Source organism: Euprymna scolopes, chromosome 44, assembly GCF_053919585.1.
Source record: "Euprymna scolopes isolate OS-2025 chromosome 44, ASM5391958v1, whole genome shotgun sequence".
Taxonomy (NCBI): Eukaryota; Metazoa; Mollusca; class Cephalopoda; order Sepiida; family Sepiolidae; genus Euprymna; species Euprymna scolopes.
In genome coordinates this window covers 54,864,490-54,884,175 of record NC_136525.1, presented here as the reverse complement: position 1 = coordinate 54,884,175, position 19,686 = coordinate 54,864,490, and the positions used below count along the sequence as shown (strand labels likewise).

General features: G+C 37.6%; 1 protein-coding gene across 2 annotated transcripts in view; it reads left to right on the top strand.

Moving 5' to 3' along the window:
• Nucleotides 1–5,771: 5,771 nt before the first annotated feature.
• The window catches only part of LOC145268848 (uncharacterized), a 48,923-nt gene continuing 35,008 nt past the window's right edge, over nt 5,772–19,686 (top strand). The window contains exons 1-4 of one of the 2 annotated variants that reach the window (XM_080124523.1): nt 5,785–5,941; nt 8,652–8,718; nt 11,227–11,324; nt 19,522–19,609. In XM_080124523.1, the coding sequence (XP_079980649.1) occupies nt 11,260–11,324; nt 19,522–19,609 (153 nt within the window). In that variant the 5' untranslated portion in view covers nt 5,785–5,941; nt 8,652–8,718; nt 11,227–11,259. Of the gene's footprint in view, nt 5,942–8,651; nt 8,719–11,226; nt 11,325–19,521; nt 19,610–19,686 lie in introns of both variants that reach the window. The other variant, XM_080124522.1, reaches the window with a different exon arrangement.

The window sequence follows — 19,686 nt, the reverse complement described above, 5'->3', positions numbered from 1 at the left end:
AATATAGTAATCATTAGTAATGAAAATTTGGTAAATTTAATAACTTATATGGAACGGCTCATCAAGAACTTATTTACTTTAGACTTGAACACAACCATATTGTAGTCAGCCGGAAAGCAGGAAAACGGAAGACAATTTCACAGGCGTGCAGTTCTAAGAAAGAAGCTTTGTTCATGGAATCTACGTTTAGGTTTAGGCACAGATAAAGAGTGGGGGAAATTATTGATAGTGTTTACAGCTAGACGAGTGCTTCTTGTGAAAGTTTGGCGAGGGGGGACCATAGATTGAAGCTCAGCCGAACACTTTCCATGAAAATAACGATACATCAAAGACAAACTCGCAACATCTCTTCTGTGAGATAGAAATTGCAGCGAAGAGAAAAGGACATCTCCTACGAGGCTACGAAGTCCATTTTGAACTCTATCAAGGCAGGACAAGTCCTTTCTAGCAGCTCTTGCCCAGACGTGGCAACAGTATTCCATCTTAGGACGTTGGTGTGTGTGAGTTGTATCGTTGGGAACAGTTCTTTAGCATGACGAAGAATGTTCGTTTGGGTACGGCACGTGGAAGCAAGTAGTAGTTTGAAAAGAAGTTTGTTTTGTACTCCCGTTAATGTCGTTTAAATCCAAAGTAGCTGATCAGCTGCTTAGTTCCCACCAGTTCTGGCAAATAACAAATAGGATCCTGAACAGAAGTGTGCGTTCTATCCCAACCATTATCAATGGACCAGAGGTCATCTCGTCAGCATCAGACAAGGCCAAACTATTTGCAAAGAACTTTGCAGCTAATTCTACCCTATGCGACAAAGGCCATCAACTCCCCGTATTTCCTCCTATAACACAGAACACGCTAGGTAACATACAAATATCTGTGCATGAGGTCGCCAAGCTAATCAAGAACCTTGATTCCAGTAAAGCAACTGTCCCTGACGGCATCCCAATTATAGTGTTAAAAAAGCTGCAACCAGAACTTGCTCCCATACTTACGAAACTATTTAAGCATTGCCTCAAGGAGAAGTGCTTTCCGACTCCCTGGAAAACCTCATCAGTATGCCCTGTATTTAAGAATTCAGGTGATAAGTCATCTCCCTCTCAATACAGACCAATAAGTCTCCTGTGTGTTATGAGTAAGTTGCTAGAATCCATATTAAATAGAGAAATAGTCAACCACCTCAGCAAAAATAACCTTCTTAGTGACACACAATATGGTTTCCGTTCTGCAAGATCTACCGCAGATGTGCTAACGGTTATATCTCACAGGATTAGTGAATCTCTTGACAAAGGCTTCCTTTATAGAGCAAAAACAAAAAAAAAGAAAGAAAGGTTTGTGTTTTTATCTTTTATATACTCGGTCACGTGACTGAGAGCTGGCTTGTGATTGGACAAGCCAGAGAGAAATGGATTTCAAATCTCTAAGTTGTGAGAAGTATTCTCTGCCTGTTTGTAGTGGCTGCTGCACGTACTTTGAACGGATCAGAACAAGACACTGCAGTAAACAAACACAGGTGGAGACAAATATTATCCCCAATGTGCCCAAAGTGTAAGTTAGCCTCCCAGGACATAGACTATCTGATCCTACACTGTCCAGGAGGCTATGCGACAGCCCATCTATCTGAAGTCAATTTCTCAGACTGGCTAAAAAATAGCTGAATAGACGGGTAACCCATACGATACTCCTACTTCTACATTGTACGAGACGGACAAACAAATATAGAATAAGAGAAAACGAAATGGAGTTTCATTCTATATTTTTTTCTTTTTTTTTTACATGGAGGTCACCACTTATCAAGGCCCGGAAGCACCTCGGGGATAAGGGTTAATATTAATAAACAACTTTATTTGTTATCTTCGTTAGTAGAAGAGAGAAACGGGTTAGTAGGCTGAAGTGTTCTTGCGGGAAGATAGATTAGTTGAAGAAGAGAACAGTTCAGTTCCGTTTACACATGTTTATAGGTAGTAGTAGTAGTAGTAGTAGTAGTAGTAGGGAAGCCGATTAAAAGAGAAAGAAAGGGCAAAGACGTCAGCGGGAAGTACCAGATCAGGGAGAATTTTTTTTTTTTTTTTACACGGTGGTCGCCACTTATCAAGGCCCGGAAGCCACTCAGGGATAAGGGTTATTGCAAGTACAGTACGTTAGTGTGGAGATTTATTGAAGTGTTTACTTGAGGTGGTGGTTCATTAGGAATTTGTTTACGTTGGACTTGAAGACATCCAGGTTGTAGTCAGGTGGGAAGCAGGCAGATGGAACAGAGTTCCACAGGCGTGCACTTCTAAGAAAGAAGCTTTGTTCATGGAGCCTACGTTTTGATTTAGGCACAGATAAAGAGTGAGGAAAATTTTTGACAGGGCATTCAGCTAGACGGGTGTTTTTCGTGAAAGATTGGCGAGGGGGGGACCAGAGATTGGAGTTCAGAAGAGCACCTGCCATGGAAATAACGATAAAACAAGGATAGGCTCGCAACGTCTCTTCTGTGGGAGAGAGGTTGCAGGGAAGAGAAAAGGGCATCCCCCACTAAGCCACGAAGTCTATTTTGTACTCTGTCAAGGCATGATAGGCTGTTTTTAGCAGCTCCTGCCCAGATATGGCAGCAGTATTCCATCTTTGGACGTACTTGGCTTTTATATAGATAGAGAATTGCATCAGTAGTGAGATATCTTTTGGAGCGGTAGAAGGATCCAACCATCTTTCCAGCGATATTGGCAACAGACTTGAATTAATGTTTACCCTTCTTGTTTCATTTTGCCTCAGTCAGAGCAAGATTTCTCTCACTCTTTCTTTCTATTGTGAACATGTACTCTAACTTGGCTGCTCTTCGTGTGCACAAGGTCATTGTCTTAATCCATCATCTTTCAAAAGCCGCAGGACGTAATCTTTGGTTAATAATGAAGACAACGAAAAGGAGTCTCATTTTATCAACTTTCTTTGTTATCTTCGTTAGTAGCATTGGTAGAAGAAAGAAATGGGTTAGTAGGTTGAAGTGTTGTCGTCTAAAGAAATGGCAGAAACACTAGAGGATGACCTCTGATCTGTAGTGGAATGGGGACATAAATGGATGGTCACATTCAATGCTGCCAAGACTAAACTCGTTTCCTTCAATAATTACAAGAAACCTTCTCTACCACCAATAGCAATGGCCAATGATTCGTAATCTAAAAGTACATCTTTTAAACTCCTCGGCCTAACGCTCTTAGAAAACATGAGTTGGAACAATTACATTCAGAGTATCGCCAGGACTGCTGTGAAGAAAGTAGGTTTTCCATACTAGAAAGCTACTAACGCCTGAAAGTATCCTATACCTCTATAAGGCCACCATTCGCCCATGTATGGAGTATTGTTGTCATATTCGGGATGGTGCATCTGCCACTAGTCTCTCGCTCCTAGACAAGGTTCAAAAGAGAGTCGCCAATCTGATAGATCCTGAACTGTCATCTAAGCTTCAGCCTCTGTCCCATCGACGAAATGTTGCATCCCTCTGCCTGTTCTACAAGTGAATGCTCTAACAAACTGCAAGCACTTGTGCCCCCTTGATGTAAATACCCCCAACAAACCCGACAAGCAGCTAAATCCCACCCCTTCACAGTAGAGATCCCTAGATGTAAGAAAGCCTTCTACTCCAGTAGTTTCTTCCCCAGGACAGCTAGACTTTGGAATTCCCTTCCGGGTCTCTGCTTCCCCAATTGTACTGACATGCAGAAGTTCAAGTGCAATGTGAACCGACATCTTGCTGCCCAACTCCCTACACAGTACCCCTGATGCCTATGTCCCTGATAGTAGCCCCATACAACGAAGTGGCTATGTGCCTTGTTTGGGGTGGAAATGTAATAACATAAAAAAAGATAGATTTGTTGAGGAGAGAACAGCTCAGTCCACATGCATTTATAGCTAGTAGTCGCTGGAACAAAGGAAGCTAATTAAAGGAGAAAAAAGCGCAAAGACTTCAGTGTGTTTACGTATGTAGGAGCGTGCATCCGATAGTAGAGACGGGGGCAAAGGGTTAGTGTCTCATGGTCAGAAAGAGTAGGTGTGAGGTGTGTGTGTGTGTGTGTGTGTGTGTGTGTGTGTGTGTGTGAGTGTATGTTCTTTAGCATGACATGGAAACAAATATTAGCTTGTAGTACTCAGTGCTTCTGGGCAAAGCAGCAAGAAAGAGGATTAAGGGTTGTTGGAATTTTTTGTACCAATAATTGTGCATCCCCCTGTATGCATTTATTATATTTTTATTCTGGTTCTTGTATTTGATTTTCTCTAATTTGTATTTTTTATTGATCTTAATTTTTTATATTTTGGGTTCGTATGAAACTCCCTTTAATTTGAAGAAAAGGACAATGTTAGCTCCTTGATGACGTCACGAGCCCAGCGCGAAAATCAGCCTCTTTTGAATTCCGACGGCTTGGAGAGTGGACGTGGATTCATTGCCTGGCACAGTTATGGAACTTCCCGAGCCCTCCTTCAAAGAAGTATAACCCGGCAACAGAACACTGGGACGCGACGAGGCAAACTTCTGAAAACTTCATTTACGTGGCTATGGTTTGCACGTATTTGGAAGGAGAGTAATTTTAAAGGACTTTAAATTGAGAAAAAAAGGGCACATGTGCTAACTGCCATCTCTTTGTAAGTATGTTCCTTAAATTTATTGCAGAGAGTAATTAGGAAGTACTCCTATTTAATTATAATATTGTATTCGTTCGTTGATACGACATTTTCAATATAAAACCCAGCATTTTTTTGTATTATATTTTGTTACTTTGGCGTTCTTTGTTTTTATATTTAATGCCTACAAAGGGAAAAATTTGCAACTTTTTGTAAATAAAATCTCTTCTCCGTTTTAAAACAAGCCCTTTCTATTTTATTCTTTACCTCCCCTTTTTTATTTTGTCCTTTTATTTTTTTCTGCATGCTGTTATTTTCGCATCAAATTTATCTGAAAGAGGATAAATTTCCGACACTCTGTCATGTGATAGAGAGCTGGCTTGTGATTACACAAGCCAGGGAGAAAATGGATTTCAAATCTCGAATCATGAGAAGTAGCTCCTGCCTGTGATGTAGCGAATGTCGGCTGCTACATGTCTTTGCCAAAGATTTGTTCTGCTTGTAGAACTCTCTTCCTGCTCACTGTTTTTCTTTTCAAGACTTAAGTCAATAGGCATCTTCTGTCTTTGCAATAATCATCTCTCGTTTTTGTTAGCTCCTTACATCAAATAGCTTCATGGCTTGTCTCATGCGATTTCTATTTAAAAAAAAAATCAGAAGAATATAAAATTTAAGGCAAATTTTTCCAAAAGACCAAATGCAATCTTTGACGGTCAAAAAAAAAAAAAAAAAAAAAAAAAAAAAAGGCCAGATTAGCAAAATTTGGCGTTCCTGGTTTTACATGTAGCACTCTGCAGCAAAATGATATCGTTAGTTTCGTAAATGTAATAATAGTTTCGTAAATGTTTCGCATAATGTATCAATATATTATTTACTGATTATGAAAGCGATTAATAAAAGCATAAAAATAATTAATAAAAATTATTAGATTTATTTTTTAAAATCAGTCTATTTATAAATACGAAACTGTAGCATTCTACAACTAAATAATATCGTTAGTTTCGTAAAACTTTAGCATATTTATCTAAGTTATTCAATATTCATAAGATTATTTAATAATTATGAAAGTAATTAATAAAAATATAAAAATAAGTAATAAAACTCACAAGATGTGATTGTTGTCATATAAAATATACATTTTATTTCTAATCCGTACATTTATTAATACGAAACTGACGCCGAAACTTAACCGCTGTGCAATCACAATGGCGGCTGTTTGAAAAACAAAAAAGATTGTTGTGCCGTAAATAACGCAATGTCGAAGTATATTTATCCATCGAGTCCTTGGTTACTTGACTATATTCTTGACAAGAAAGTAACCCGATCCACTACAACCTTGCACATTCTTAAGGTTTGTAACTTATTTTTAAAAAATAAAACGTAATTTAACAAAAAATGCCAACAACTGTAACTGTTTGATCGAAACAAAATATTACACGAACTAAACAAAAAAGTGGTGAAAAACAAATATGTAACAAATAAAGAGGCTTGTTTGCGTTTATGACCTTTTAAACCACTGCATTAAATGTGTACTTATGTGTCATGGCGAAATTAGTACAAATTCCAACGCTTGCGAAACCTCAGTGCTTTCAACAGATCAATTTTGGGGCAAATGTATATTTCAGCGGCGTAAATTATGGTACTAGTGCAGAGAGTGATCCGGACGCAAATAATAACGTTATTATTTAAAAAAAAAACGGGTTTGTATTACTGTACATATAGATTCGAAAAAGTTGTCAAAAAACAAATATATAACAAATAAATGTTATCAAAGGCAAGATAAGTTACGTTTCTACCTAACTGGATATGTTTTCAGTGTTTTTATTTCATGTAACATTTTTATTTAGCTCGAAAAACATACTGTGTTTACCGATATATTGGAAAACTCAAAATGGCACCCGACTCTCTCTTTAACACGGTAAGTTTGGGAAAAGGTGCTATAAATATAAAACTAGACAAAATACTGTTAGAAACTCGCTCAATATATGTTACCGTGACATAGGTTGACATATATTCGGTGGGTTTTTAATAGTATTTTGTCTAGTTTATTATTAAAACACCTTTTCCCAAACTTACTGTGTTAAAGAGAAAGTCGGGCGCCATTTTGAATTTTCCAATACATCGGTAAACACTGTATGTTTTTCGAGCTGAATTAACATGTTACATTGAATAAAAACACGAAAATTATATCCAGTTTGAAAGAAAAGTAACTTATCTTACCTTTGATAACATTTATTTGTTATATATTTGTTTTTTGACAACTTTTTCGAATCTATGTGTACAGTAATACAAACCCAAAAAACATATCATAAAACTTTAATTAAACTTGGAAATACGATTTAAAAAATAGCGCGGATCACTCTCTGCACTAGCACCTGAATTATTTAACAGACAAAAATTCCTAAAAATTATTTATTTTTTTTTATATAGAACACATTATTGGACCCTAAAGCTGAAATAAAACCCGAAAAAAATTAATTTTTATTATTTTTTTCAACATTTTTTATTAGACTAAATGTACGACAATCGAGGCCGCTATCTTGTTTTGAAAATTTTGCCTTTCTAAGGCTTGCCAGGTTGACTTTTTTTAGGCCAAATTTGGCCTATTTTACGCTCTTGCATGGAACCATAATTTTTTGCCAATTTTTTTTTTTAATATATGAGGTTTAAGCAAAACAACAGTACTTACTTGTCATGTCGAAAATAGTAATGTATCCAAAACTTATGAACATTCATCGAGTAGAACAACTGCTTTTGTGTTTTTAGAGTAAAAAAAAAAGGAAAGAAATCTATCTCTATAAGGCTAAAAATATATGTCAGCCAGTGGCGAAAAGAGAGATAAGTATGTCCTCTGTATGCGCAATCTTCAAGGCTTTCATATCTAGGGAAAATGCAATTTTTCGTAAAATAAGTTTCTATTCGATGAATTTTCCTAATTTTAGGCTATATTACTATTTTCGACATGACAAGTAAGTACTGTTACTTTTGCTTAAAACCACAAAAAAAAATCGATCTGTTAACTCTATCTTAACAAGCACAAAACGTAGAAAAATAATTTAAATAGAATTTATTGTATGTTTTAATGTGGAAGAGTTGTGCGACCAATTCAGTATGACAAACTGGTTTATCTCCCATGACTTATACTAAGGATCCGTCCTTGTGCTTATTCAGATTGGTACTTACAACAACAATTAAAAGTAAAGTAAATATAGAAATGTCTCTATGATGTACGTACCAGTCACGGAAGGAAGATGAAATACTCCGAAAATCGGTAATCTCCAAAAATACCGTTAGGGCTTACAACATGGCCGCCAGAAGAGTCACGTGATCCGGTTGATCCAAAACATGAATCGTGCAAATGGAAAACGCAGCCTTGAAGGCAAACTTTGACAAACAATCACAATTTGTTTGTATTTAATTTTTTGTTGATATAATGTTGTTATAAAAATAGGCAAACTTTGAGAAACAATCTTAGGTTGTTTTTAGTTAAAACAGTGTTTATAAAAAGTATTTTATTCAGAACAAACAAGTGGTCGACTAGGTGTATCAGAATTTTAGGCGGAATTTTTGACACCCCCAACAAAAAACTGCGAATAAAATATATAAAACTCGTAATTTCTGTTTTTAAAGTGGGTTGTCAATTTTCTTTATGAAATATACTTCCAAAATAAACTATTACAGTCGTTTAAAACATAATAGAAGTATTATTTTTTATTTTTTAAAAACAATGTTTACAAAATGTCTACGCACGTTCGTAGACATTTTGTAAACATTGTTTTTAAAAACAAACAAACTGTGATTGTTTCTCAACAAAAAATTAAATGACCATTCTAAATAAATTATTTATTATTATGATATTGAAAAACTGTTTTTGTACTTAATTATTATGCTTGTTTGTCAAAGTTTGCTTTAAATTTGCGTTTTCCGGTTTCGTAATACGGCGATTCATGTTTTGGATCAACCGGATCACGTGACTCTTCTGGCGGCCATGTTGTAAGCCCTAACGGTATTTTTGGAGATTACCCGAAAATCATGTAATTTGGCTTTTATTTTTATTCTAGAAAATCAAGTTTTAATCCGTGTCAATACGGGGGCGGGGAACTGCGTCCATGAAGGAATTGAAGACTGGTAACCGACTTTCATTTCAAATTTTTTTTTTTTTTTTTTTTTTTTTTTTTTTTTGCTACAACCCACCAGCCCATCCCTCTCTCCATAACTGCAAGCTCAAATTGTCAAAATAAAGTGCAGTCTGTATTTATATCAACTAAATGAATCTTCGTTTCTGTTATTGAAAACAAATGTATACATTCGTACACATTGAAAAAAGCGGATGATTTTATACATAGATCGTGCTTGCTCGTTATATAACATTTATTTAATTCAATGATAAAACATAAATTTTTTTTAAATACATAATAATTTACAAACACTCACAAACAGCTTTAAGACCCCTTATGTGAGAGAGAGTCACATTGGTCTAGGCAAGAAGCCTAACCAGATAGATAGATATGATTAATTGGAATCCGGAATCTGAACTTTTGGGCATATTAGAATTCTATTGGTATCAGAATCGAAAAAATTGCTTGTCTATTTTCTAATGCCGAAAACGATTCTCGTTTTCGGACAATGTTAGAAAGACAACCAAAACGTACAATTTAAAACCAAGCAATAATTTATTAACATAATGTGTATTTTTAATTTTTGTAATTTTCAGAAAATAAAATTTTAAAATAATGAAAACATTATTTTAAGAAAGGTCATTTGAAAAATATTAAAAGGACTTTGGCCTTCACTTATCTGTAAAAAACGGCAAATTTGTTTTTTCAAAAATAAATAAAACTTGATCAAGTTTTATGATATTTGGAACATGCCATCTTCATTCCGTGACAAGTAGGTACACGATAAAAGTTTTTCTTTTTGTTTATCGCCGTAAGTGCCAATCTTGGTCATTGTGGACTAGAGGACCAAATCAAGACTTACTTTTAAAAAGTTGCTTTTTAGGAGTATTCAGGTACAGTATGAACGAATATCACAGCTAAATTTGTCGCCGGCAAGTCTTCTCTTAGCAGTACTTCGCAAACGAAGATTCTATGAAGGGGTTTTCCACATCAACTACAGGCATGCTTGTGGCTGACGAGCCTGATACGGGACAAGCAGGTTCGGCCACAGCGATAACAGTCAAAAGTCACGTCAGGTGTGGCTGCTGAGGATTCCCAAAATCTTTCTCCTGCAGCACTTCTCTCTCAGATTCTCTGTGCGGGAAATCTCAAGGGAGGCGACAGCCTGGTGGACAGTACGTTGCCAGGTAACACGGTCAGCAGCGAGAGTAGACCACAGGAGGTGGTCAATGTGGCAGTCCCCGAGGGACTTCTTCAGAGAGTCTTTATATCTTTTCTTCGGCGCCCCTCTGTCATGACGTCGATTAGAGAGTTCGCCATATAGGACTATCTTGGGCAGGCGATGATTCTCCATTCTGGAGATGTGCCCGATCCAGCATAGCTGTGACTTCAGCAGCATGGCCTCGATGCTGGTGATTTCCGCCCGCTCGATGACCTCAACATTGGTGACATAGTCACTCCAGTGGACGTTGTGGACGCTGGCAAGTAATTTTTATGATATTGACCTCCATATGTCCATGTTTTATCTAATACTTTGGAATTTTTTTACGACCTGCCCGAGTAGTATAAACACCCCCAACCACCCCATGTTAAGAACGGCTTTCAGAATCCCCCCCCCCCCAACCTCCCTGTGTTAAGAACAACTTTCGAGGTTGGGGGTGGGGTGTTTATTCCGAAAGCCGTTCTTAACATTGGGAAGTTGGAGTGTTTGTAATACGCCGAGGCACATCGTAAAAATTTACCAGTACTTTAAAGTGGCTGTCGTTTTTTTTTTGTCGCGTAAGACACTTGACGTATGCTCCAAACAATACAAAACACCCCCTCCCTATGTTAAGAATGGCGACCAGTGAAAAAACAATAGACAATACATTGGATGATGAAAGTCTTAATATCCTACTCTTTCCCCTTTCATTTTAGATTTAACACTTAAATTTGAAATAACATTTTTATTGTTAAACAAGCACCTTGCATCATTAATTTGTATTTATTGCAGACTATTATCCTCATCTAATAAATAATACTCATCTCAGTAATGAATTCCAATTAAATAATATATACCATTTGGTACGGATCCAATCGTGGAAGATCAGATAATAAAATAAACATAAATTTATAAGACCAAAAAATTCAACCTTGATCGCCCTGCGGTGCCCGTGGCGCAGTTGATAGAGACGTTGAATTTCTACGGTTCCAAGTGAGAATTGTCTGAAGATAGCAGTTTCAATCCTACCAAAAGCTGTACAGAGGCTTACTTGGCCAAAAATGTGGTAAGACGGCAACAACTACAGTAAGGCAGTAATTACAGTGGATGCAGTCAGGAGATCCAGAGTACCTACCCCGTCGCGGTTACCGCCTGACAAAGGCCAGAGGAATAGTTGGCCGAAACGTCGTGAAACAACAACTAATAAAAATGAGGATAATCGTCCGCAATAAATAAATTAATAAATAATACTCATCTCAATAATGAATTCCAATTAAAATAATATATATCCGTTCTTGTTTTTTTTTTTTTTTATAGTCCATTCAGGGTCCATTTCGTGAGGGCATCAAAATGATGGAAGTCGGTGATGGAGAAATATTTATGAAGGCAGAATTTGCACGGGAAGCTTTTCAATTGTAAGTATTAATGTATATTCTTAATCATCAATACCACCACCACCATCATCATCATCAGTTTAATTGTGATACTATCGACCCCCCCCCTCTCCCCACAAGTGTTGGGGAGTAAAAATAAAGTAAAGGAAAAGAATTTTTATAACAACAAAGTGAAAATAGGTTTGTCAGCAGAAGAAAGGTAAACGTCATATAGGAGCATAAAAGGAAGCTGAATAGAATTGTTAATCAAGGTGAACAGGAACACAAAAGGAAACTGAATAGGATTGTTAATCAAGGTGAACAGGAACACAAAAGGAAACTGAGTAGGATTGTTAATCAAGGTGAACAGGAACACAAAAGGAAACTGAGTAGGATTGTTAATCAAGGTGAACAGGAACACAAAAGGAAGTTGAATAGAAGTGTTAATCAAGGCAAACAGGAACACAAAAGGAAGCTGAATAGGATTGTTAATCAAGGTGAACAGGAACACAAAAGGAAGCTGAATAGGATTGTTAATCAAGGTGAACAGGAACACAAAAGAAAACTGAATAGAATTGTTAATCAAGGTGAACAGGAACACAAAAGGAAACTGAATAGGATTGTTAATCAAGGTGAACAGGAACACAAAAGGAAGCTGAATAGAAGTGTTAATCAAGGCAAACAGGAACACAAAAGGAAGCTGAATAGGATTGTTAATCAAGGTGAACAGGAACACAAAAGGAAGCTGAATAGAAGTGTTAATCAAGGCAAACAGGAACACAAAAGGAAGCTGAATAGGATTGTTAATCAAGGTGAACAGGAACACAAAAGGAAGCTGAATAGAAGTGTTAATCAAGGCAAACAGGAACACAAAAGGAAGCTGAATAGGATTGTTAATCAAGGTGAACAGGAACACAAAAGGAAGCTGAATAGAAGTGTTAATCAAGGCAAACAAACAGGACCCAAAGGGCTGGGCAATAAAGGAAGATATATTTAGAGTTTACAAGTAGTTTTTGAGGAGTGGATGTGAGTTTTGCAACAGTTTATGAGAATTGGGAACGTTTTGTGGACAGTTTTGGGTTTGCAACGGTTGATGACATTTTAGAGTTGAAGACAGTTGCAAGTTGTACACAGGCGAAAGTAAGTTGTGGCTCAGAGTATATGCAGAAATGACTTGATCAACCGATTAATGAACACGGCCTCGAAGACGACTAAGACGTGGACCTGAGTGTGTAGAGGCACAGGATACTCTCAGGTGGGAGTAGTCTTCTAGCACGATAAAGGGAACCCACCTTCTTTGCAGCAGCCTTTGCAATGTCCTCTATGTATTTGCTCCAGTTCATATTGCCCATGAATGTTAGGCCGAGGAGGTTGAAGGAAGAATTCTCAGGTAGGGAGTTATTTGTCATGGATATCGGTGGTTGGACAGGCGTCTTGTAATTGTTAAAGGAAAGCAGCTTAGTCTTAGTAGCATTAAATGTTACCATCCATTTACGGTTCCATTCCACTCTAGTCTGGATGTCAATCAATGTGGGGTGATACTAGGAACAACAGATCAGTGAATATATTGTAGAGTTAGTTTTAGGAGTGGCAGTGAGTTTTGTGACAGTTTATTATGGTTTTTGGAAAGTTTTGAGTTTGCGACAGTTGACAACAGTTGTGAGTTCGACACAGACGAACGCAGGAGATCAAAATGAACTGACATCAACGTAGATGTGAACGTTAGTGTGTAGAGGGTCAATGGTGTCACACCCACACCCAGAGTGAAACTGATATTTGCAGAATGCATTAGGATTTATTGTGTTTTGTTTTAGTTTTTTTTATATACTTGTGGACCCGTGTGCATCATCTCAGCATCCACCAGTGTGAGAGATGATGACACTGCTGGAAGAGAAGGTGAAGGAGAAGAAAATTACAGAAACAATGTTGGGGGTGGCAATGTTGTCGCGTGGGGTAATGTAATAGACTAAGAAGTTTTTACATCTTACGATGAACGGGACAGTCACCACTGTTTTTGATCTGAAGGCAGATCCGCAGCGTTCCTCCAATTGTGACCAGACGTGTGGCCCCAACAAACCGCCGACCCCCAACATCATGTGTGCCATGGTATTTTTCGTTCACTGTGTTTCTTATAGCTGGATCGTCATTTTCTCGCTGGCGGCTGTCGATGGGAATACGTGTGGGTTCACAAAGTCGAAATATTAAAAGAAATCAAACACGAAAAACATAACGCCAATGCTTCACATATCAGTTGGAATCTGGGTGTGTGTGAAATTATAGTCCAACCGTCGTGTACTACCGAGCCTAGGCTCGTCTGTCAGTCGCAATTCATCTCAATCTCTGTTTCACTGTCAGCTCTCAACTGTTATCGCTACCAGCTCCCATCCATTGCAACCGGCAGCTCGATGTCAACTCTGTCTTCTCTGCGTCGGTATCTGAAATCGACCCACCCTAACCCTAACTGCCGGAAGCTGCCCTTCCCTGTTTTATCTGTAGGTTTCTATTGTCATTGTCAAATCTAAAAAGCTTGATTTAAAAATACCTACAGATTCATTGTTTGCTACTTCCTATTTCTTTGTACATTTGTATGACATTTCCTATCTATTGTATCCCCCCCCCTCAGCACTTAGAGACTCATGGGTCACCTTCATAGTATCACACAGTTTCTTCCTGTTACGATCAAATCTCTTTCAACTTTGTACTTCCAGTTCATTTTTGGTCTTCTGTAGTGGACGAAATTTCAACGGACACAAGCAGGAGTGAATTCTCACGGCTGGAGATTTTGAAATACGCTTCCTTCCTGGCTTGTCCAATCAGAAGCCAGCTCTCAGTCACGTGATCGAGTTTATAAAAGGTTAAACCGGCAGTGTTTATGTTTTGTTTTATTTCTTTATACTTGTCAACCCATGCATGCTCCCCTCGACAGCTGCCAATGTGAGAAACGATGGTATGGCCAAAAGATGAAGGCAAAGAAGAATAAGAAGACCACGGAAACAATGTTGAGGGTCGGCATTTGTTGTCAAGTGGGGAACTTCATAGTTTTATTTTTTTTATTTATTTTTTTTTAATTCAATTTGCACCTCAAACAAGTCACATTACACTTTGAAGTAGGGGGCTACTATTGGGGACATAAATTGCAGGGATATTATGAAGGGAGATGAGCAGCAAGATGTCTGTTCACATTATACTTGAACTTCTGCATGTCAGTACAGTTGGGAAAGCAGAATTCCAGAAGGGAGCTCCAAAGTTTAGCAGTTCTGAGGAAGAAGAAACTATTTCTTTTTTACACCTAGGGATCTCTACTGTGAAGGCGTGGGATTTAGCTGTTTGTCGGGGGTATTCACGTCGAGGGGGTACAAGTGTTTGTAGTTCGTCAGAGCATTTACCATTAAAATACTTGTAGAACAGGCAGAGAGATGCAATATTTTGTCGATGGGACAGAGGCTGAAGCTTAGATGACAGTTCAGGACCTATCAAGTTGGTGACTCTCTTTTGAAGCCTGTCCAGGAGTGAGAGACAAGTAGCAGATGCACCAGCCCAAATGTGAAAACAGTACTCCGTACATGGACGAATGGTGGTCTTATAGAGGTACAGGATACTTTTAGGCGTAAGTAGTTTTATAGTACAGTAGAGAGAGCCCACCTTCTTTGCAGCAGCCTTGGCAATACTCTCATGTTGGGCAGCTTTTAAAAAGTGATTTCCAAAATAACCTATCTCTGGCCAAGTCTTTATTTATCCATCTTTATCATTTCCTCCCATGTTTTTATTACCTTCCCCCTGTGAACTAAACTTGCTATCTCAACTGTTCTACATCTATTTACCACAAAAATTCTCATCCATTCTTTCAACGCGGCCATATAATCAAAGTTACCTGTTCTGTATACGAGAGGTGTTCAATAAATAATGCCCCTGATCAATTTCTAATTGTCTGATCTAGCTAGAATGTTGCATGTGCAATGAATTATATCTCCATGGGTTATGTAGGAAATTACAGCTCAAAACTAATTTATGTGGAGTACAAATTTCACTAATTTGAGGGCCGCTGCAAGAAAGGTGGGCTCTCTCTACCGTGCTAGAAAACTACTACCACCCGAAAGTATCCTGTACCTCTATAAGGCCACCATTCGCCCATGTATGGAGTATTGCAGTCACATTTGGGCTGGTGTATCTGCTACTAGTCTCTCGCTCCTTGACAGGGTTCAAAAGAGAGTCGCAAACCTGATGGGCCCTGAACTGGCATCTAAGCTTCAGCCTCTGTCCCATCGACGAAATGTTGCATCCCTCTGCCTTTTCTACAAGTATTTTAGTGGTGAATGCTTTGACGAACTGCAATCACTTGTGCCCCCACGACGTGAGCACCCTCGACAAACCCGACAGGCTGCTAAATCTCACCCTCACACTGTAGAGATCCCTAGATGTAAAAGATCTTTTTACTCCAATAGTTTCTTCTCCAGAGCCGCTAGACTCTGGAATTCCATTCCAGGTCCCTGCTTCCCCAACAGTACTGACGTGCAGAAGTTCAAGTGTAACGTGAACCGACATCTTGCTGCCTAAATCCCTACATAGTGCCCCAGTAGTTGTTGCCCCTGATAGTAGCCCCCTACACCAAAGTGGCAATGTGCCTTGTTTGGGGTGAAAATGTAAAAAAAAAAATTTAAAAAAAAAAAAATAAAAATTGTGGTTTCTGATTTACAGATGTTTGAATTGGGTTATGTGTGAAATGGAACCTGTTGAGTTATTATATATATATATATATATATATATATATATATGTTAACATGTAAAGAATATAGAATGTAAACAATGATTTAAAATAGATTAATCTCTAGAGTTTGTTGACTCTTACGTAGGGGTCATTATAGATTGATGTGGACTTTAGTTAGAGTTTAGTGAAAAGATACGATTATTTCGAGTTAGAGATCGGAAGTGAGAGGAAGCGACTCGAGTCGGATGGTGATGGCTCCAAGTAGAGGAGGATCAGAATACGTTAGTTTAGGATCAGCAGCAGCTTTTCAAATTAGGGAAATTTGTACTCCACATAAAATTATTATATATATCTATAATATAAAGCTGAATGTCTGTGTGTGTGTGTCTGGTCACGAATAGGTTCCTATATGGTTGACTATTTTAGAAAACTGATTACATATAATGATAGAAAATGTATCGAGACACAGGAATGAGTATGTTTGATCTGGCATAATGATAATTCATTAAAATTGTGGGGTCTGCGTTCGCGCCTGGTCCACAAAGTATGGAAATAAAAAATTTTAAAAAATATGTTTACAAGTGTTTTTGATATAGATGTACATAAGAATACTTTGATAAGTATGTTTTAACTTAAATAGGGATGGTATAATAAAATTGTGGGGTCTGCGTTCGCGCCTGGCCTCCATAGAATGGAAAAGGGCACAAACTTTAATAAAGACTTTTCATATCTATCTGCGTAAGTATACTTTGATAATTATGTTTCAGTTTGAAGAAATATGGTATAATAAAGTTATGGGATTTTCGTTCGCACCTGACCTCCATAGAATGGAAATATGTCACAAAGTTTAACAAGGTTTTTTAATATAGATCCACAGAATATTGTGATAAGTTTTTCATTGTGAACAGGTATGGTATATTAAATTATGGGGTTTATCTGTTTTATTTTTACTTTCATCATATTTTGCTTTGGTCTTGATACCCCCAAATTCGAAGCTATCTCTTTACAACCCTTCGTTTTCATAACCTATCATACTTTCATAAATCAGAGTCCATTTTCTGTAGGCTGTTTTTGAACCCAGTCAACGACATGTACTTTTGCTAGTATATATATATATATATATATATATATATATATATATATATATATATATGTACGGATAGACTGCGTCAGTTTCCTAACCTGGTATTTTTACTTCGTGATATATACAACGCCTCACCTTCTGAAATGGTCACGCATCTGGTATTGGCCAGGTTCAACGTTGCTTAACTTCAGTGATCTGGCTAGAACCGATGTGTCAACGTGACTGTGCCGTTTTAGTTAGAGTTTAGTGAAAAGATACGATGATTTGGAGTTAGAGATTGGAAACGAAAGAGAGTTGATGGAGTTTGAGATTTGAAGTGAGAGAGAATGACTCGAGTCGGACAATGATGGTTTCCAGTAGAGGGGATAAGAATGCGTTTGTCTAGGACCAGCGGCAGCTTTCCAAATTAGGGAACATCAGAAATAAAAGTTGCCGAAAATAAAATCCGAGGTCTGTCATTTTCTTCGGAAGAGATTCCATTGCAGCTTTTCGTCAAACGAGATCCAGGATGGACCAGATGTGTTTCCGATTTGACCCGATGTTACAACCCCAAATAAGTGTTATTTGCCCTTTTTGTTGTACAGATATTTATATTCTTAGACAATCACAATGCTAAACGATCAGAGATTAGCACACATCATATAGATGATTGCGACACGTATATAAAAACGTATATGATGATTGCAACGTCTTGTCAGACGAGTGCCACTCCCTCAGACATTTAAAATCCATGAGCCCAAATACTGAGGGAGTATCTATACAAAGATGATGTTACAGAGTCTTAGCTTTGTACGACAGCTAAGTCTCTCTCTCGGTTCAAAATGTTGAGATCCAGCAACAAGCAAGAGCAAGATAGCCAGCAACAAATTAAACTGCAGACCAGCTTAATGCGGGTAATGGTCTTCCGCTTTATGGTTTTTTAAATCAGAGATTTGCTTCTCCTAGAAAGGTTGCCTTCACCACGGCTTACGGGAGCCCTCTCCACCCCAATACACATATACACGCACACAACGTATATAAAAATGTATATGCACTCAGTACATCTATATTGACCCCCACGATGCAACAAAAAGCCTCCCCCCTTATCCCGTATAAGCAGACTGTTGCTGACAACATTAAAAATAAAAAAAAGAAGACAAACTCACTTATTTGTGGCTGTTTATTGTTCCACCATTATCGAGATATACGAAAATTGTATTCGGAATTGTGGGTGACAGTATATCCTGGTGAAAGCGCTATCAGTCGCAGATAATGCGATATGTGTTGAACTGTGGACTTTGAAGTGATTCAATTTCAAGTACCTATACACTTATCTTTGTACAGCGTTATTATATTAAAAATTATGAAGTTATATAGTTTCTGTTAATATGATATTTATGAAAGAAAATCAACGACTGGAGTTTTTACTTATTGCTTCTGCAAGGTTGTTAACATTGCTACCGGACCGCACAATCAACTTGAGTTATTTTTCATAAATTAGACGATCACAATGCTAGACGGTCATAGACGAACACAGGTATAAACACACGTTATAGATGATGTGACACGCGTAATGTTGTAACCCTTTGGACTGTGATCATAGCGTAGTATCTGTGTTAACTGTGGCAAGCAGGGCCAAGAGTCAAAACATTATTATTATTATTATTATTATTATTAATTCGAGCGACGGCGGGTTGCTGGATCAATTATTATGATTAGAAAAATAAACAATTAGATTGGGAAAAAAATGATTGAATGCTGAAACAATAATATCGCTACAAAAAGAATGTGAAAATAGAAAATAGATGTAAACAGGTATTTATATATATTCCCGTTTCGTCATAAACGCTAATTAAATGTACATAGACATGCAACAAGCTTTAAATCAGACGATCACAATGCTAGACGATCATAGACGAACACGTTTATACACACACGTCATATAGACGATTGTGACACATATATAAAAACGTATATACATTCACTACATCTATATGGACTCCCACAATGCAATGGTCCTGGATATGACCTTAAACTATATCCAGTGGTGAGGCCTTGGGGAGTTTGGAGCTACCCTTTAATTGCCATTGCTCCCAGGTCCACTCTGACCCGGAGTGGTAGTACCTGTTAGGGTCCCAACTATGGGTTATAATAGAAACCGACTTGAAAATGACAAATATATTCTATTAAAAAAATTTTTCTTCAAAATCTTTGGATTCGGCTTTAAATAACCTGAAAAGGATTGATATGCCGTAAAACAAAAACAACCAACCAACAATGCAACACCTTGTTTTTTTTTTTTTTTGTCTTAGATTGCTTTCAAGATGGCGTCACAATACAGTGGCTCCTCAGATGGTCTTAAAATTTGAATTTCTTATTAAAATTAACCATTTTTGCTGCATTGAAGCACGGGATCATCGTTGCCTGATGATTAAAGATGTTTATTGTTTTCTGTTTCTGTCTTTCTTTAGACTTGATTCTGAAAATGAAGAATATTGGGAAGAGTCTTTGATTAAAGTTGGAGACTGGGAAATGGATTTGGTCCTCAACAAAAGCAAGGTGGGTAAACAAGTTTCTGTTTCCATAAAGTCGTTAGATTTACAAGAAAAAAAAAAATGAATCAAAACTTGGCAATC